Source organism: Myiozetetes cayanensis, unplaced genomic scaffold (genome assembly GCF_022539395.1).
Source record: "Myiozetetes cayanensis isolate MyiCay16 unplaced genomic scaffold, myiCay2020 scf2-11, whole genome shotgun sequence".
NCBI lineage: Eukaryota > Metazoa > Chordata > Aves > Passeriformes > Tyrannidae > Myiozetetes > Myiozetetes cayanensis.
In genome coordinates, this window is record NW_026087411.1 from 46,814,311 (window position 1) to 46,832,914 (window position 18,604).

Below are 18,604 nucleotides of genomic sequence, written 5' to 3' on the forward strand. Positions count from 1 at the left end.
TGTGCTTTTTGCTGTGGTAAGCAGAGTCAGCAAGGGCAGTAAAAAAAATGTTTCAGGACACGGATCTAGACTCAGTGCCTGACAAAATGGGGTCTCATAGACTAAAAGGATAAGCGTAAAGATTTTTTTTCGTCAGTTAATTCCCTGGGATGCTGACAGCTGCTGTCTTATTATTGCATGTGACTGGCACATTCAGAAATACTGTCCCAGGGCTTCCTCCCTTGGAAAGCTCTTATGGCAGTACCTCTTGTTTACCTCTATTCAGAATACTGGGTGGGGGTGTTTACTGAGAGATCATGTCTTCATACTAGTGTTGGCGGTAGTGAGGGTGGGGGAAGTCAGTACACTGTTAGTAGGTCAGAATACTCTGCAGAGGACACTTACTCAATGCTCAATTGCTGAGGTTGGACTGGACCTTTCCAAAATTATAAAAACACTTAAGTAACCTAAGAGTTGGTTTCTTTCTGACAACACTGCTGGGTCACGGGTCATTGCTGTTATTGATGTTTCCTTTCTGGGTTTATGGATTATAACTGACAGAATTGCAGTTTCGAGGAATAATTGAACAAATTGTGTGTATTGTGCATAGCCAAGCTTTTATTCTCTTGCCAAAATCAACTGTTATTTGAATGTGAGACAGAAATAAGACAATAAGGCTAGAATTAAAGGGCTGCTACCTTTAGGTTGCAGAACATGTCTGGCATAGCTTGTAGAGAAAGGCACAAATCCTAACAAAGCTCTAAAGCTTATGTTTTCTTTGGAGCTGCTCTTGAAGATAGTAGATGTCACGGTATATGTCTTATGAAATACGGACAATTTGAATCACAATATAAGTGGATTATTTACTCATATTTTATCAATAAAGACCTGGTGGAGGACTACTGTAGTCCAAATACTGGAGTCATATGCTAATGAGTTTTGCAGAATTAGGATTAAATGTGAAAATTTGTTTCCAAAGCCAAGTGTAAATTGATTCAGAAATATGGAATTCTCTTTCTATACTTACTCTTGCAAATATTGTCATCAGGACTTTTTCTACAATAAATTTTTGTTTTAGTGTATTTAGTGTATTTAAATGTGAAACATAAAGTCTATATTAACTCTATTTATAGAAATAAATGCACTCTGTAACTGCTGATACTATTTGGTTTTGCAGGTTGTCTTCCGAATTTTGTGTCTGAAGGTACCCTCTTGCTTTCTCAGCAAATCATGGACATCGTTGGCTTTCTGAAGTCTCAATTCATTTGCCACCTTCTGATCTGCTACATATTTATAGTGTCAGGACTGATCATTAACTTCATTCAACTCTTTACACTTATACTTTGGCCAATCAACAAGCAACTGTTCAGGAGGATCAACTGCAGGCTGGCTTACTGCATTTCAAGCCGTAAGATTTCATATTTTTTTTTAAAGTATTTCGTGTTTTGTCTAGAGGGAATTGGTAGAAGAGTTCTGTATTTCCACGTAACCTTTTTAAAGGTCATGACTGCTTCCTACAGCACCTGCATTTGTGTGAAGAGTTGTATGCTTTGTTGAAATGTCTTCTTGTGCTGAAATGTTTTGCCCTTTTATACTGGAATACTTGGTGGACTCAGGATATTAAAGAAAGATTGCCTCTCATTTGGCTGTCCATCAAGTTCCATTAAGCCAAATGAAAAATATTGACCAAATAATGCATCTCAGCAAGTTCGGCTGTTGTCTGGGCTTACAGTGTTAACAAGTCACTTCCAATAATGCTTTCAATCTTTTTATTATCCATGATTTTGTTTAGGATCTTGATTTAAGTGTGTCATGTGCAAATACTGTTCAGAACTGGGAAATAACAGTAAAAAAAGGAAAAATCTTCAATTTCATATGCATCTTTCTTAAGCTAGTTATAAACTGTTGTTTCTTTGAAAAGGCATTTCAGACCTTAAGCTGCATCTGTTTGTATTCAGTGTATGCATGTAGTTACAGTGTAGAATACAGCAGGTAGCCTGTAACCATTTCAAAGAAGCAGGGGTTGCAATTATTTTGATTTTCCTGGAGGAGTTGGGAGCATGAGCTCAGGATATTAGTTGTACAAAGACTAGACCTTTGAAACTGTTAAGAGATGTGACAATTCACTGGCACTTGACTGAACAGGTAATTCCAGTGGAATGAATGAGAGCTGTACTCGTTTGTTCTCTTGGTAGGAGTTTGGTAGAATCTCCACCTGACAACAGTGAATTATTGGAGCATGTGTAATTTTCTTGATATAATCAGTCTACGTATATATATTTGCTTTTAAAGAGCTACGACTGCAACTTCAGCACAGTTTTATTGCACTGTTCTTGACTTTCTCATAATTGCTCTAAATTTACAGCAGAGAGAACTCCTCACAGAAACTGTTAAAAAATGCTAATGTACCTGTATTCAGTATCTGGGAGCATGCTTTTGAATGTGTCCGTCTTCTAGAGAGATTTCCCTGGGCCCTTCTGAAACTGAGAAGTGCTTTCTAAAAAGGAAACTATTGCAAAATGCATGCCTTTTGATACTCCCTAAAGATTATTCAAGTGTGATGTCACTGTCAATGCTGAGTGAGTTATGGATGGTTTCATGCTGGGGAAAAGCACCCTCCAACACAGTGTTTAAGAAATGCAGCAAAATGGTTTCTTTCAGGTCACTTCTTCTGCTACTAAGAAGCAGTTAGTATTCATAATAAACTGCTTGAGGTAGAAATGTGTCACATGCCTCAACTTGGGGACCACTAGGGATTATTTCTTTCATCAGTGACTCTAATGAACAACTATTCAAAGCATTTTTTAAGACATACTTTTTACTTAAATTTCAAAGCTGCATTAGTACATATAACCCCAAATGAATTTGGGATGCTGTTTTATTATTTCTGTAATGTAGAAAAATAGTTCCTTCTGAAAAAAGTCATTTTTGCTGTCTGTGTATGTCCCTGAAGTGAGTATGCAAGTACTATGCATTTGTATGTACAGTAACATTGAACATGGCCAAGTTTCTAACTTTTGCCTGGCAGCATAGTATGTGTTTGAAGCCATGGAATATAGAAGATACTTTACAGCTGTATACAAGTGTATATTATTATTTTTTCATGCAATGCCTTCTGGCCCATTCTTCCTTTTGGCTGCTTGGTGCAGAGATACCAGCTACGCTGGAGTCTTCAGGCTGAATCCTTCAGTTTAGCTCAATCTCGTCTCATCTAGGGGATGGACAGTGTGTAAGAGGGAGTAATACTGCATGGCTTGTCCTTGGTGGGGCAGATGGCTTTGTACTCAGAGTTGCTGATCTAGTCTTTAATGCTGGAATAGATTATGTTGTGAATTTTTTGCCCAGTCATGCTCAGAACAAACTATGTCTAGGTTAAAGTAATTTATTTTAGCTTTAAGCAGAGCAAGCTAGCATTTGATACAAGTCAGTTATCACATCTACCTGAGTGAGATTTAAAAGGGAAAATGGTAGTTAATTTTAAAACGAATTTCAAAGAACTAAAGACCAATTAATCAAAACAGGTGTGGTTCTTGTAGTAGTATTTGTGTACAATAATGCCCTTTGGGGGCCATTGATGTGGTGACTGATAAATTAGTCAGGTCTGTATGGGTCTGATGAAAGTCGTGGAAACAGCCTACAGCTGGAGAGAATGAAGCTTAGCATTGGAGAATATAAAGAGGCACATGCTTTGCAGTGGTGACAAGGATCGTGTTGCTTTGAGAGGCTGATACAGCCTGAGTTACCAAGTCAACCAAAGAGTGAAGTAGAGCGGGCATGGTTTAATTTAAGAATGAAGTGAAAGCAGCAGTTGTCTTTAGATCCTACAAGTTCAGTTGGTTTCCATTTGGTGTCAACAGGTAGAGATAAATGGTTCCATAAATTGGAGGAGAGCATTTTGTCTTTGACACTGTGCTCTTTGGGGAAGTTGGTTTTTTGTATTTTAAGTCGTGCTGTTTCCTTATACTCCTTTTCTTCCTATCTCCTTTTTGATATAAGAGCATAATATTCTCACTTCTCATGCAATGACTGCTGTCATACTGCATATGGGAAGCTGAAATGCTTTTGTGATTAATGACTTGTCCTCACTTGGGTAGTACAGCTTGAGTTGGAGGTGCTTCTCTGTTCACATGAATCAAGCCAGACTAGCTCGAGTTAAATATTCACAGAATCATAGAATCATTAAGGTTGGGAAAGACTCTTATGATTGAGTCCAGCCATCAGTCCAGCACTGCCAAGTCTACCTCTAAACCATGTCCTTAAGAGCCACATCTACACATCTTTTAAATGCCTCCAGGGATGAGTCAAATCTTGGACAGCCTGTTCAAATGTCTGACAACTCTTTCCATGAAAAAATTTTCCTTAATATCCAGTGTAAACCTTTCCAAGTGCAATTTGAGTCCATTTCTTCTTGTCCTGTCACTTGTTACTTGGGAAAAGAGACCAACCCCCACATCGCTGCAACCTCTTTTCAGGCAGCTGTAATAAGTGATAAGGTTTCCCTTGAGCATCCTTTTTTTATGAGCCACTCCTCATAAGGCTTTTACTCCAGACCATTCACCAGCCTCTTACCATAAAATGGCTGTATGGAGTACCTGTGGTAGTTGAGCACATGTAGCTGTGGGAGCTAATGCTTCTCTGCTGTGAGTTTTGGCAACAGCACTACAGCTTCTCATCGTAACTAGGTAACTTTAGCCAGCAGGCTAAAGTCATAGACTTCAAACTTTTCATCAATGCAAGTTAAAGAAGAGGTGGAAACCTGGCTCTAGTTTGAATTTACAGTGAAAAAGATTAACTAGAACAACAACTTGCTTTTAATGGAACAGAGCAGGTATAATGGCGCACACCAAGTTGCCTTCAGTAATTGGTGTTGAGAAGTTGTTGCCTTTCTTGAAACCAGTTGTGAGTCAGGGTGAGTTTAGCCTCTTTATTGACCTGCTTCATTATGTATTAGCATTGGGGAGAACTTTTATTGAGAGTGCTGCAAATAAAAAAATATTGGTTCTGATACACTGCCAGCTTTTTATGAAATTTGAATTGGGTAACTGTTCTTTAATTGCAGACTGGAAGGCTTCTTAAGTTCATACGTCAAAAACAAAACACAAAAGCCCTTGAGCTTCTAACTTTTAGAAAATATTTTCTAGCTCCGAATATATATGCCCAGATTGGTTCAACTGCTAATGTTAATGCAATGCCCTTTTGTAAAATGGCAACTCTGATCAACTCTCCCTAATAGTGAACTCAACTGAATGCACTCTACTAAGGAAATTGAACACTGCAAGCCTCAACAAGGTGATAACAATAAAAATTTTAAAAGTAAGTGTGCTTGGAAGATGGCTTAAGAACAAAGTTTGAGCAAGCAGTCAATCTTGGGTTTTATTTTTAAATAATTTAGGGATATATTGTCCTCAGTTTATTTTTCTAAAATTCTGAGAACCAAGATGTATGCCAAGCATACATCTCACGGATGCTGTTTGTGCCTGTATTGGAAGAGGTCAGAATACGTATTCTTTCTTCCTCTTATGTGATAGCAAACAGCACAAAGGGTACACGAAACTATTCTGCATTAGCTCATGAAGTTGGCCAAATGCATAGAGGGAACAGGTTGTCTTAGGATTCGTGCTGTATGTGCTGCATAGCTTGTTGGGCAGTGGGAAAGTAGTTTGTCCTCCCTAGATCAGTTTGTACTTGGTTGGCTGGTGCAGGGCAACCCCAGGTTTTACAGCACATGCTGGGCTCGTACAGGCTGGGCTGTCTGGGACATAATGCCACCATGTGCCAAGACTACCAGAACGGGACATGCACGTGCAGGATAAATGGGTTCTTTAGAGGTGCTGGATGGAAGGGGTATTTGCCCGTGAGTGGAACAGTGGTTTTTAACTTGTCCTCTTGCTGCTACTGTACTGGGGGAAAATGAGCTTCTCCTTGTGCTGAGATCCCTCTTGCGCTCCCAGGGTTCGTGGCAAACTGGCCTCCCACTGACTCTCCGCACCAGGTGAACTTTGCATAAACAAAACACCTGGCAACAGTGGCACAGTCATGTGGACAGGTGCAGAAGGGCTTTAAAAGCAATTGACTTAGCTTCTAATCTGCCTTCATAAATAAATTATAGTGGTACTAATACCTATTCTTGTGCTATGAAAGGGGTGTTATTACACCTCTGGGTAAAGTTACACTGTGTAGGCTGCAGTTCATAAATTTGGCTGAGGGAAAGACCCTTCTTTGCATGGAAAGAGGCACCCTGATTCCTGTTCGTTAACTGCAGCAAAAACAAGATGGAAACCGATTCTTCTTATGACTGAGCTACCTTAAAAAAAAAAAAAAACCCAAAAACAAAAACACAAAACACTAAAAATTGGCAGAAATTGAGAACTGCTTCAAGTTGGCTTGGCTGTCATAACACAGTAAAGCTAAATCCTTTCACCTGCAACTTATAGGCTTTGCAGTGAGGACTGGATATCCGAATAAGGCTCTATGGTAGCATCAGGGCCACGTTAATGCTCAAAAATTTGTTTCCCTGCATGCAACCTGCTGCCCGCTTGGAGCTTAGAGGAGCTCTTGGCCCATTTTGCTTGTTCGTATGAAGCTGGTGCTGGGGTAAGGAGGAGAATTCTTGCCTCTGATGCAGTTGAGCAGGTGGAAAGGGATGGGAGCAAGAGGGCCCCAGAGAGGTTGGGCTTTCTTCTTTCTCCACTTCCCTCTATTGTCATCTTATACTACAAGAGAAGCAGTCTGCTGTTGTCAGAGTATGCCAGTGCCCTTAATACAATCTTACAGTATTTTATTTATAAAGCAAACAAAGTTTTGCTTGTCAACGTATATATGTAGCAAAGGGCTTTCATAGGAGACTTAGCTGGCTTAGCCTGCTTACATCATCGTTTTGAGTAATCTCTGCAAAATGTATTTTTCTCAAGAACTACTTGTTCATATAAGCCTTTTTTATCTTGGTTCCACATACCGCATCCGTACAAAGGCAGTGGTAAAGATTATGAAAAGTTTACAACTAATTGGGGAAAATGGGAGGCCAGATTTGATAGTCATGTACAGTGAAAATGTTGATTTGAATTTTTGGAAGGCCATCACCTTAGCTTTCTTGTTTTCTCTTAAGCCACGCCATGGCAATGACTGTAGAAGTAGAGTGTACTAAGGAAATGCCTATGTTAGTTTTAATGTAGATAAATTCTAGAAAAAAATAAACTCCAATAGAAATCATCTTCTTTAAAGTGTCTTCTACTCTAATTCATTGATGCCTTTCTCCAACCTGCTTTCTGATACCATTTTATACATGTTATGTGCTCGTGACAGTGTTGCTGGTTATCTGTACAGTTCTCTACTGAGACCAAACTTTGACTTTCTCTACTTTAATTTGTAAAGGCAGAAGAAGCCAATTACTGCATCAGGTTCTCCATTATTTTACTGGTAGAGTAAGATTGTGTGTGTATTTGCTGCATTCTTCACAGCTTGAACTCCCTTTTTTCTAGATTGTGCTTGTGGAGTAGAATTACTTTAATTGCTGTGAACAGGTCCTCTGCAGTGCCTAACATATGCCTCCATATTTTCCCTACTACCATTAACTTGCTGTATCACATAATAACATTTCAATCCCTCTCATTTTATGCCACTTGCAAGTGTTGTTATTAATTTTTTTTAGTGGTTCCAGTATTGACAGTGAACTTGAATGGATCAACCAAGACAGCATGCTGTTCTATTTGAGTGACATCTGTGCGTGAAATTTAACAGAGTTCCTAATTCAACCTAAAAGGAATATGGTCTGTTAGGCTCAGCTCTTAGTTCAGGAGAAAGGGACTAATTTCTGTGAAAATGGATATGAGAAAAACTTTTGATACCGATGCTTTCCATGCAAGACCGCTGAAGAGCTAGAGAAACTTAGTCTGATCTTTAGTGAAAGGAGCATCTTCACTGTCACTGATACTATTCTTTTGTTGCTGGAGCCTTTGTAGAGGTCATTTGTCTTCATTTTCCTTTTCTCTTATTGCCTCAGATTCCTGATCTGAAGAAGGGTGATGATGATAGCCTGCACACTGGAAAGAGGGATGGCAGGGAAGCAATAGAAGGTGAATTGCATTGGTGTCTGGCATCACATCTTTTCTTCTAGCACCTTTTGTTAAGCATTGGAATACAGCCAGCAAAGCTTCCTAGATTCTAGACAAGTAAATGTGTAGTGTTTGTTTGAAAGTGTGTCGTGGTTTTGCCCTGGCTCAATTTACTTTTATACTGTTGCCCCCATACAATTACTATTAGTTGAGAGAAGGTTTATGCAGACAAAAAGAGACTGAATTGAAAAAGTATGAGTATTTATTATTAGTAAGCTAACACTAAAAATTATATTTACAACAATTCTACTTAAGTAAAAGGTTTTATGTATTTACAGAAGATGCTTCTCCCCCCACTTCCCTTTATATCAGTCCAAGGAGGAGAAGCAGTCCTTTACTGTTCTTGGAATTCCAGCTTTCTCTCTCTTTCTCTAGTAACTCTGCAGCACATTTGTCGCAGTTGGAATTTCTTTATTTCTCTCTCATTCTGTGTTGGCCTCCAGGGTTGGGCCTACCCCTCTCCTGGGCTGAAACCGAAGGTTGAGGGTTACCCAGGTCCTGAAGGGTCTCCTTCCATAGGCTTGCAGGGGACACTTGCACTATGGATCTTCTTCCACAGGGTTACAGGGGATAATGGTTTAGGTTCACCCTGTTTCTCTATGGAGTCCCTCCCCATGGGAGAACAGTCCTTGATTGACTTCGGCATGGGTCTAGTCTGGATCTCTTACTCGGATCCCAATGTCCACCTGAGCCATTTTCTGCTCCAGCGTAGGTTCTCTCTAGCACCGGCAACGCAGTTCCACACATGAATCCCAACATCCCTACCTGAACGTTTGTGTTCCAGTGAGGTTCTAATACCACGTCAGGTCATAAATCTTCAACTGTAGCAGCATGGATCTCTCACTGAGATCCCAAGCTTATCTGAGCCGTCTCGGCTCAGCATAAGCATTGATCCCTTCGAGGGTCACAAAGTCTTTAACAGGACTCTGCCTCATCTGAGCCGCTTTTACTTCAGTATAAGGCTTTCTCTCTGTTAAAGTCACAAATCTCTGGTGCATCCACAAGCTCCTCTGTGAGCCGCATGGGGGGTCTCTTCACCCCAACAAACTTTCACAAGTGGCAGGGTTTTTATTTTTCAGTCTTTACCCTGCTGAAGGGAGGGAGAGCGAAAGGAGAAAAAGCAGTTCTCCCCCCTTCGAACTTTTCTTCTCTCCCCTGCAACTGCCAGCTTTGACCTTGAAAATCCTGTTATCTCATGGCTGGAATTCTTCTGCAGCGGTTTCTCGTCTAAGCAGTTCGTCTTTTAAACCTTTTTTTTCTTCACTCTCTCACAAGAGAGAAGGGAGGCTTCAGTGCTGCACCTGCCCCCCCCCGGCCCAAGCCGGGGGAGGAGGGGGCCTTGGCCCTCCTCGGGCCCACCGCGTCTCTCCTACATGGCTGCTGCTCCTAATTTCAACTGCGCCACCAACCTTCTCTTCCGTTTTCTTAAAGATGTAATTAGCAAAGGCGTCACTGAACTTTTTGATTGGTTTTTTGTCCGGAAATCACCTGGACAAAACCATCCTCAGCCCCAGGGATGGGCTGGTGGGCAAAACCACGACAAAGTGCTTCTGTCTGACATGACGTAACTTGGGAATATGGTGTCTGATGATCCAGGTCATAGCACAGAATATGAAGAGATTTTGGTACTACAGTTTATTCATTAAGGGTGAATGTCTTAATCAGGGGATCAAATTCTTATTAAGAAACACTTCATATTTGTAGAAAACCTATTTGAGCTATAGGCCTGATTTTAATTGCTAAGGTGGTACTGAATCTGAAGGGTAGTCTCTTCATCCTCTGTAAACTTCATGAAGAGATGCAGAGAATATCTCAGTGATCACCATCACCAGTTACAAGCAAATACAAACCAGCAGTAATGCAGCCATGTCCAGGGAAGAACACTACCTCCATAGGAAGAACTGCTGGGGGAGCTCTGAATTCCCCTGTGTTTGGTCACGTAGATCTACTGGTGTAACATCCAGTTACTGCGAGGTGCAGTGTGTCTCATTTGCTATCAATTGGCTACAGCTTCTATCCCCCTACTCCCTTTGGAGCATTATGCGCCACTGAAAGTGTACACCTAGCTGATTCTTTCTCTTCCAAAATTATGGGAGTCATAAAGCAGCAAGTTTTTGTGGAGTAGGTTTTCAGGTTCATCCTCTAACAAGAATTTCAGCAGCTGTGAAAGTATCCAGTGAAAGTGTCTGGTGTCAGACTAATTTTTTGAAGGAGGATTTCCAAACCAGTGAGAACCATGTGTTCTTTCAGCAGATACTTGAGGTTTTTCTGTGTGACACTTGAGATGAAAGAGCTACTCAGTGCACATGCTTGGTACTCCTCTGTTACCAGATTATTTCCGTGACTTGTTTGAAACCTTCATGTTAAGGCTTCTTACTTAAGGATTGTATTGTTTTCTCACTTCTGAGACTGTTGAAAGGTAATGGGATCTTTTTAGGCAATCTGAATGTATGATGCTGAATCTCCTTTACATATGTCTTAGAGAGGTCTATGCTTAAACATGTTTCTTCCAACTCCGTTCAGGAGTCCTTTACCTGTGAATAAGAAGCCAAATGAAAATGTCTGCGTGAAACAATTCTTTCACCTTCTTGATCTTGGAAAGGCAATTACCCCTTTTCCAGACCCACTTTGGTTCTTGCCAAAATAACATTTGAAACAAAATAAGAAACCATAAAGAGATTACAGTGCAATTGTTTGTGTATAGATTGTTTTGCTCTTCAGTTTATGGACTTTAATTAGTATGTTTACATCTGTGTGCTTTTTCTGTACTCAAACAAATTGCATTGGAATGTCAATACTTAACATTTTCTTTCTTTCATGGTACTGAAGCAGTGGGAAGTAGATTTCAGTGTGATTATTCTTCAGTTAGCTGTGTTTTAAGATTGGATCTCCAGTATATTGCATCTCTGAGTGTGGTATTTTCTTTGAAAGTTAAAAACAAGTGGGCTTCCTAATACATGAGAAGTTTTTCATTGTAAATAAATATCTTAGTGTTCACTGGTACTCTGTTGAAAAAATCCAGGAATCAACAAGTACTGCTAATGAAAGATTTTAATGATAGAATGTATCTTCTCCCTGTGTTAAGTAAGGAAATATAAATAATGATTGTACAGACTTAATTCCTTGGTGTCACTTCTAAAGAAGCTTGCCCTTGTTTTTTTGGAAAAGTGTGGGAAATCTGCAGCTGTGAGGCTTTTGACAGGGGCTCTCATTAATAGAGCTTTGCTGCTGTAAAGGAGCTCCTTTCCTATGTTACTGGATTATTTTTTTTCTGAAAGCAATCTCATACTATTCTCTAACACTTTCCAGGTATTTCCCTTTGCTATATAGTGTCTCATCTAAAGATGTGCAGTGTACTAACTCTCCGCGGTTTGTGGAGGACTCTTTGTTGACAGTATAATTGCAGAGAACTAAAGAATCTGTTTCTTCCAGCAAACTCAAACCATTTATCTGTAGGGCCTGTATGACAGACTGTTGGTTTGCTACTCTTCGTACAAAGGCAAAAGATATACAGGAAGTTTTTAACCTTGCAGTACTCGGCAAAGTGCTTTCATTGTCTGGATTGGGTTATATTTTCAGAAATTGAATGCAAGCTGATTTAAGTTGATTTGTAGTCAATGAGTTGCCCTACCCACCAAAATATATCAATTAAAGCTGTGTTATTTGAACATATATTGCCTTTTGTGCTCATAAAGAAGGAGGGATATACACAGGCAAAATAGCTGACTTACATCTTCAGTTTCCAAATGTTTTTAATTTATCTACAGTTTAAAACTATGAGCACAGTACATTTTCCTTTTGGTATAACACTGTATTTTCAGGGGTTTTTTAAATTCTAAGAGTTCAGAAAACTTCTGCTTGGTTTAAAACTACTGTAGAGTCCATCTCCCTTGTGTCTTCACAGGCTCTTCATTAATTCATACCTAAACTTCAAGGTTTCCTGAAAGGTGGTTTAAATTTCCAGAGTTGTATGGCTATAGCTTGTACCTTCCTGTAGGTGCATGCAGTTGTCAGGTGGGAATTAGAAAGGCTGGAACAGCAGATCTGTGAGTCTTTGAGACACTGACTTTATTCTGATAAGAAGTGATAGATTTCTTCATGTGGAAAGAAAATGATGGTCGATAAATATATCATTATGCAAGTGCAGGTGAGCAGAAAAGCAGTGTCCCAGAAGCAGCCCAAGCTGTGTGGGTTACCCTGTTGGACTTAGTGACTTAAAGTTAATGGGAAAGACCTGTTCTGTGCTATTGCTTGATGTATGTGCCATGTAAATAAGTCCTTTGAAAGTTCTTTTTCTGTGTTGGGAAGATGGGAATGGGAATTGGACCTCTTTCAAGAGCAATGATATGCTAGGTTATTCCTGTGGTGTGTAGGATATTGGAGCACTGTAGTAAACTTCAGGACTGTTTTTCAAAAGTGGTTCCTGTGAACAATATGAGAAGTTGAGTACTTTGTCCCAAATGGTGTGGGAATGATAATGCTGTCTTTGATCTTCATATAAAGAGTCAAGATATGGAATCTCTCCTTTATTTCCAGCTCATGTCATTGATTTCTTGCTGTAGAAAAGTCCTGTAATCGTGATTGCATTTTTAAGCAGGAAAGACCAAAAAAGGAGTAGGAAGATACATGAGCAGTGCCAGTTGCAGGTGGATACTTTTGTAGGATGTCTTTTCTTGAGATATGAAAAGTAAATGTTAGTAGAAGAAACCTGTGAGACTAATTTCTCTGTCTGGAAGGGAGTTTTACTGATATCTGGTATTACATTTGGAAGGTCATTCCTGCTGCTTCGTTTACTGCCTCGTTAGGCCTTCAACAAGGAGCTGTGTGCTGACCTTTAAGGGCAGTTTGGGTGGACAGAGGAGCAGGAGGAAATGCCTGTTTGTTATCTGCACTAACTGGTCCCATATGAGGAACTGCTGGTTTGTTGAAACATGGGAGTATTGCCAAATTCTTTGGGGAAGAAGAGGAGCCTTCAAATGCAAGACAAATCTCTCTGACACGTGGCTGTTAAATAATTAATTTCCCCAAAGGGTTTGAAAAGAGTATTTCAAAACACTGACTACTGTAGATCTGTATTTGTGTTAAACCCATTGTAGTAGTGAGGCTGGCTTTGTTCCACACACTGTAACTCGGAGAGAAGCAGCTGTGTTGTAGACAGATTATGTCAGAATAAAAGACAGAAAAAAGCTGTGAAATTAAATATTTGAAGTGTACAGCTGTTTTGTTTTTTTCTGAAGGAAGGGCTGCTTTTAACTTGCAGCATGGAGATAGTTTAAAAAAGAGTAGTGGCTAAAGAAATGAACAAGACTCATTTCTGAGTTCCTTCACACTCTAGGTCAGGACTGCGCTAGAGAAGGCAGCATCAATTGAAATCTCTCGTTTCAGGAATACATATGCTGACTTAAAATTTCTTCTTCTCTTGAGGAAAAATCATGTTTTACATTTTGTGGGTGTTATGTTAGAAAGAGAGAATCTCTTTGATTAAACTTGAATGATCAGTGTGTGTTTGGAGAGGGAAGACAATATGGGAATAGGAGCCAGAGTGAACCTGGGAAGTGAGGTGATGTGCCAGTACACATGCAGTAGTTGGAAGGCTCATACCCAGATCAGCTACTTACTCAAATAGTAGTGACATACCTTAATGTATGTTTTAACCACAAGGTTTTGGTTCCCCTATCATAGGTCCTATGAGAAAAGCCCATTCTGGCTTTTGGTATACCTTGAAGGCTTGTGTGTTTAAGATCTTACATTAAATCTGATTCTGATCTTGGTTCCTAAAGCAATTTCAGCTTGGCTGTTTTACATCCTAGCTTAACTATATTAAACTGCCTGTAGTTTGTTTGTCTTGTGTGTTTCACCTGAGCAAACATTGATGACACACCATCAAAAAGGATGAATCACCTTTTCATCAGTAGTGTTTTGTTGTCTTAATTCTATAAGAAAATTAAATTAACTGTGTTCATGGAGCTGAGGCACAGCAAATACTGGAACACTGTGTAATATCAGCCTTCAAAATTAGAGCCATGGAGTTTTAATAAAGCAATATATTTTTCACTTTATGCACATGTACATGCAGGTTTTAATTCTATGACTAAGCAAGCATTGAAGCTGAATTGCAAATAGATTACCAAGAAGATCAAAGCAAAGATAAACTTTTAGCTTTGTAATTGGTGTGATGATTTTAATCCTTATTTTATGTAACTCAGCATGGTGTAACAGTGACTACACTGGAGATTATTTTTATTCCAGTCGAGGATCTGGCCAATTAACGTAAATATTAGTGTATGTTTGAGGAAAACAAAAAAGAGTAGGGGGAAAAATCTGTGTACCACCAATCTTCAGTTCAGTTTGATTTTTAAATCTGTGATTTTTATCTTGAAGTTATGTTGACAAGTTAGTAAGTGTTGGGAGGAGGTAATTGTTACCACTTTAAAGTTGAAGCTGCCGTTGTACTTTAATATTTGAAATGACACACTTATGAAGTGTTGCTCTTAACGCATCTTTCCTTGCCAGTCGCAGGTTACCTCTGTGTAGTGCATAACTACCTTTGAGCAGTTATCAGTGAGCTTCACTTTCAGCAGCTGGTGCCTGTCTGGAGACTGTTTCTGTACGCTGCATACCCTGCTTTACTTAGCTCTTTGCATCTAAAAAGTGAGCAGTGGGGTCTGTTGCCAACGTAGGGCTCCCTCTGTCCCTGCCCATCTAGGGATGGTAGATGAAACCCTCCTTCCTGTCCACATTCCTTGTTGTGTGGGCTTTTTTGTTAAATGGACAGCTCTGATGTGAAGAAAAATAGGAGAAGTGTATTTTAGAACAGTGTTTGTTTCTTAGGTAAGAGCAGAGAGAGGCTTCTTCTTTGGTTTTGGGACTGGACCCTCTGTCGAAGAAGCTCTACTGTTTCTCTTCAAGAGTATGTACCTCTTGCCCAGAGTTCATAAATCAAAGTTCCTTGCTGAACTTCGAGATCTGTTAGCTTGCCTTACTGCATTACTATGTCAAGGAGCCATCTGATATGCTGCAACGTTTGGAAGACTGTGCGTTGAGTTCTTCCTTGTGGAAGCCTCCATGCAAACTTTGTCCCACAGAGCCAGACTGGTGGAAGAGCCTTTGCATGCCATCTGGCTGAAGTGTTGTCACACGAGCTTCTCAGTCACACCCTTGGCAGTCAGAAAGAAATTGTAGGGAAAGATGCTCACAGCAGGTAAGGTCGTGAGTGATTTCTGTCCTTCAACTGAAATAGCTGACATTTTCTTCCAGTGCTGTTGGGTTATATGGTAGTTCCACTTGGAGAAGGATTTGAACGGGTAAAAATTATACCATTTTCAAATAACAAGCCCCTAATGAGACAAGACTGGAGTACCTCAAGGCTCTTCCTGTCCCTTCTTGGTTCTACTGTGGTGCAAGCAGTTGCAAAGACTTCAAGGCAGCAGTATTGATAACAGAGGAGGTTGTTGTCTAAGCCTTCTAATACAATCAGTAAATTCAAATACTAAATAATGTTTATTTGCTCTGGTATTCTGCTTTCGAGCTTTTTAGGCAAGATTTTAGAGAAGTTCTAAATGGCCTTTGCAGAACCTCAAAGACCTCTGGCAAAGTGCCAGCGGGTAACCTAATAACTGTGTAGTCTGCCTTTGATGGGTCTGATGTAGCAACCAGAACTGATGCTGTTACTGTGCTTCTCTTAATTCTGAGTGGCTGAAGTCCTGTGGGAAGTGCAGATGACCGTCAAGAAGAGTTGTTTTTAAAATGTTTTTAAAAAGCTCTGGGGCTTCCTTAGGTAAAGAGCAAGTGTGACCCTGCATGAGTTACAAGAAGATTATTTCAAGCCACTGTAAATCAGTAGTGTGTATGGCCTAGAGGGTAGAAAGAGGATAATTTTGCCTCCATTGTTTTGCAAACTGATAAATACTGCATCCAAGTCAGTGGGTCACATGGATCCTGTTTTGAGAAAGTTGATGCAATAAAGGTGGAAAAGATAATTCAAAAGGGAATTTTCTAGCTGAGGTCAAGGAAATCACTAACTTTTGTGATAGACTGTCTTTTTTGTTCTGTGATTTCTCTGCAGTTGTCATCAGTTTGTTATGGAATAAAGTCCTGGTACCTGGTATACTTTATGTAGTATTATATCCCCTGCTTAAATCTTGAAAAATTTCCTGTTTTTTTTTCCTGTGATTCTGTTGTGTTAGAAATACTTGTCATAAAGTTGACAGAAATATCAACAGTGTGTATGCTTCTGATTTTGTGATGCCTGTCTACTCCTGACATCTGCATGCCTTGTTTGTATGATGGATCTTTATTTTGTTACTGCTATTTCAAGTCAGATTGTGCCTTTTAAAAGAAGCAATAATTATTTCTCCTGTATCTACTTGAAATGGTGTGTCTGCCTGCTACCCTTCATAATTTGCAAAGCATTGAATAGGAAAATGTCTTGGGTTACTAGAGAAGCACAGCCTACCTTTTGTAGCTGCCAGAGGTCTTTTTGGAAACTTGAATCAATGAGCGCAGACCTGGAGCCAGTTGATGATGCAAGGTTTCCATGTACCATGTAAGCTAAACCTCTGTTTCATAGGAAAGTTATTCAACACAAACAGTTCTGAACTAAATGTGAATCAAGAGGCACTGGTGTCCTCATGTATAGTGTAATATTATATGTGCTTTGGGTATGTCTGTCTTAAGAGAATATGCACTTTCTGATGTGTATTTCATTCTTTGATAGGAAAAAGTAGGGATTTTTGTATATTTATATATTTGGATAACATTATCTTGAGGGGTTACAGACTGAACCCAGCAGAAAAATCACAACTTGATACTTGATAGGTACATCTGAACTGTAGTACTTTATTTTTAATTCATGAAAGCCATTTGTTTGATTTGTAGTTTCTGACCTTATTGTGCCTCTAAAGAACATTTTGTGAAAGTCACTGATAGGGATTAAGAAGCTAAAATAAGCACTGAGACATAGTTCTTGTCTCTCAAGACCTCATGTGATGAGATGCTGTAAGATTACAGGCAGAGAGAGGGAATTCAGAGAATGCAAGTGAAAAATGAGTAATGGTTTTGTTCTGAACAGTGTTCTCAGTGATAAAGGTTCCGTGGTTATTCACCATTAACTCTGATGATATAATACAGGTACTCGGTCAGCTTTTTGTTTCTGTTATTGAAATCCAGATAGAATATCTTGTGCATAAGAAGACTAAGTAGAAGCTATCTGCCGTGGTTTAAGTGTAAAAATAGTTTGTAGTATATTATTTCTAGTAATATGCAGATATTTCTTTTGAGTGCACTAGTTATCTGAAATCAAAAACCAAATGTAAGTGTTACTGGAAAAGTACAGAAACGTTAGAAGCCATTATGCCTAGTTTTGCTGTTCTGCAGAGATTAGTTTCTTCTTTCTTATATATTTACACCTCAGTGACATGTAACTCTTGTTAACTAGAGGCTTTATTTAAAAACACTGCAGATTTTCTTAGGTTTTAAATTACCTTTTTTTTTTTTTGGTTTCATAATTAAATACACTTTTCCAACAGTTTGTGCTGGAGGTTGCTTTCTCTAGCAACTGGTAGTTTTTTTATCGTTAGTCATTCTTCTCAAAGATAAATTCGCATCACTTCTTGTCAGTAGCTGAAAATACAGGTTAAACATGTCGATGGCATGGATTTAGACTAGTAAAAATAATGGGATTTTCTCTCTTGTTCTGAAATGTTTCTTTCTAAAGCCCAAATTCTTGATTTTTGATTTGCAACTAAGAAGGATAAACTTGCTATATATAGAAATTAAGGCTATTGAAAGACTACATGCTAGAAGGAGAGAAATTATGTGAAAATAGGTCTTCTTCCTACATATGCAGATTAAACATGATTCTCTTGAGTCAAATAACTTCCCTAATGTTATGATGATCTAATTAGTACATATAAGTAATGCACATGGCAAAAGAACCCCAGTCATACCTGTGCATATACTGTTGTCCTGAGAAAGTATGAGTCCTGAGTATGGACAGTGTTGATCGCCCTATAATTAAGGAAATGTTAATGACATCTTATATCAAAGAGGCCAATTGTGATTGAATAAATACAACTTAAGACTGACATCTATTAACTTAGTTCATATTTGCTTTTTTGGATGCTCAGTTTTTCAGATCCTGGCCCCCTGGAAGGTGATTTTTCAACTGAGAACTCCTTTGGGAAAGGTTTCTGGCTGGTGCTGCCCTGCTTAAACAGAAGCCTTTGCTTATTACCGTCTTCCTCCTTGTCCAGTGCATGCCTGTAGCAGTGTTTCTCAGTCTGTAGTGTGTTTCTCAAGCAGTGATGGAAGAGAGGAGAGAGACCTGTAAGACAGTGTGTTTGGAAAATCTCACTTTTTTTAATTAGAGGAAATAGGACTAGAAAGGAACTCCTTTATCGTTGAAGTAAATTCATACTGTTTCTAGCAGTGGAATAATGTGCTCTTTTTAAGATGAATCTTAATTTATAAAACTGGTAAATATTTCTAATCTGTGAAACTAATTAGAAGAAGCT

General features: G+C 39.2%; 1 protein-coding gene across 5 annotated transcripts in view; it reads left to right on the forward strand.

The window, feature by feature from the left end:
- AGPAT4 (1-acylglycerol-3-phosphate O-acyltransferase 4) overlaps positions 1 to 18,604 on the forward strand; it is an 89,596-nt gene that overhangs the window by 28,721 nt on the left and 42,271 nt on the right. For all 5 annotated transcript variants that reach the window (XM_050316174.1, XM_050316171.1, XM_050316172.1 and 2 more), the window contains one exon: positions 1,157 to 1,387. In XM_050316174.1, coding sequence (XP_050172131.1) covers positions 1,210 to 1,387 — 178 coding nt within the window. In that variant the 5' untranslated portion in view covers positions 1,157 to 1,209. The remainder of the gene's footprint in view (positions 1 to 1,156; positions 1,388 to 18,604) is intronic.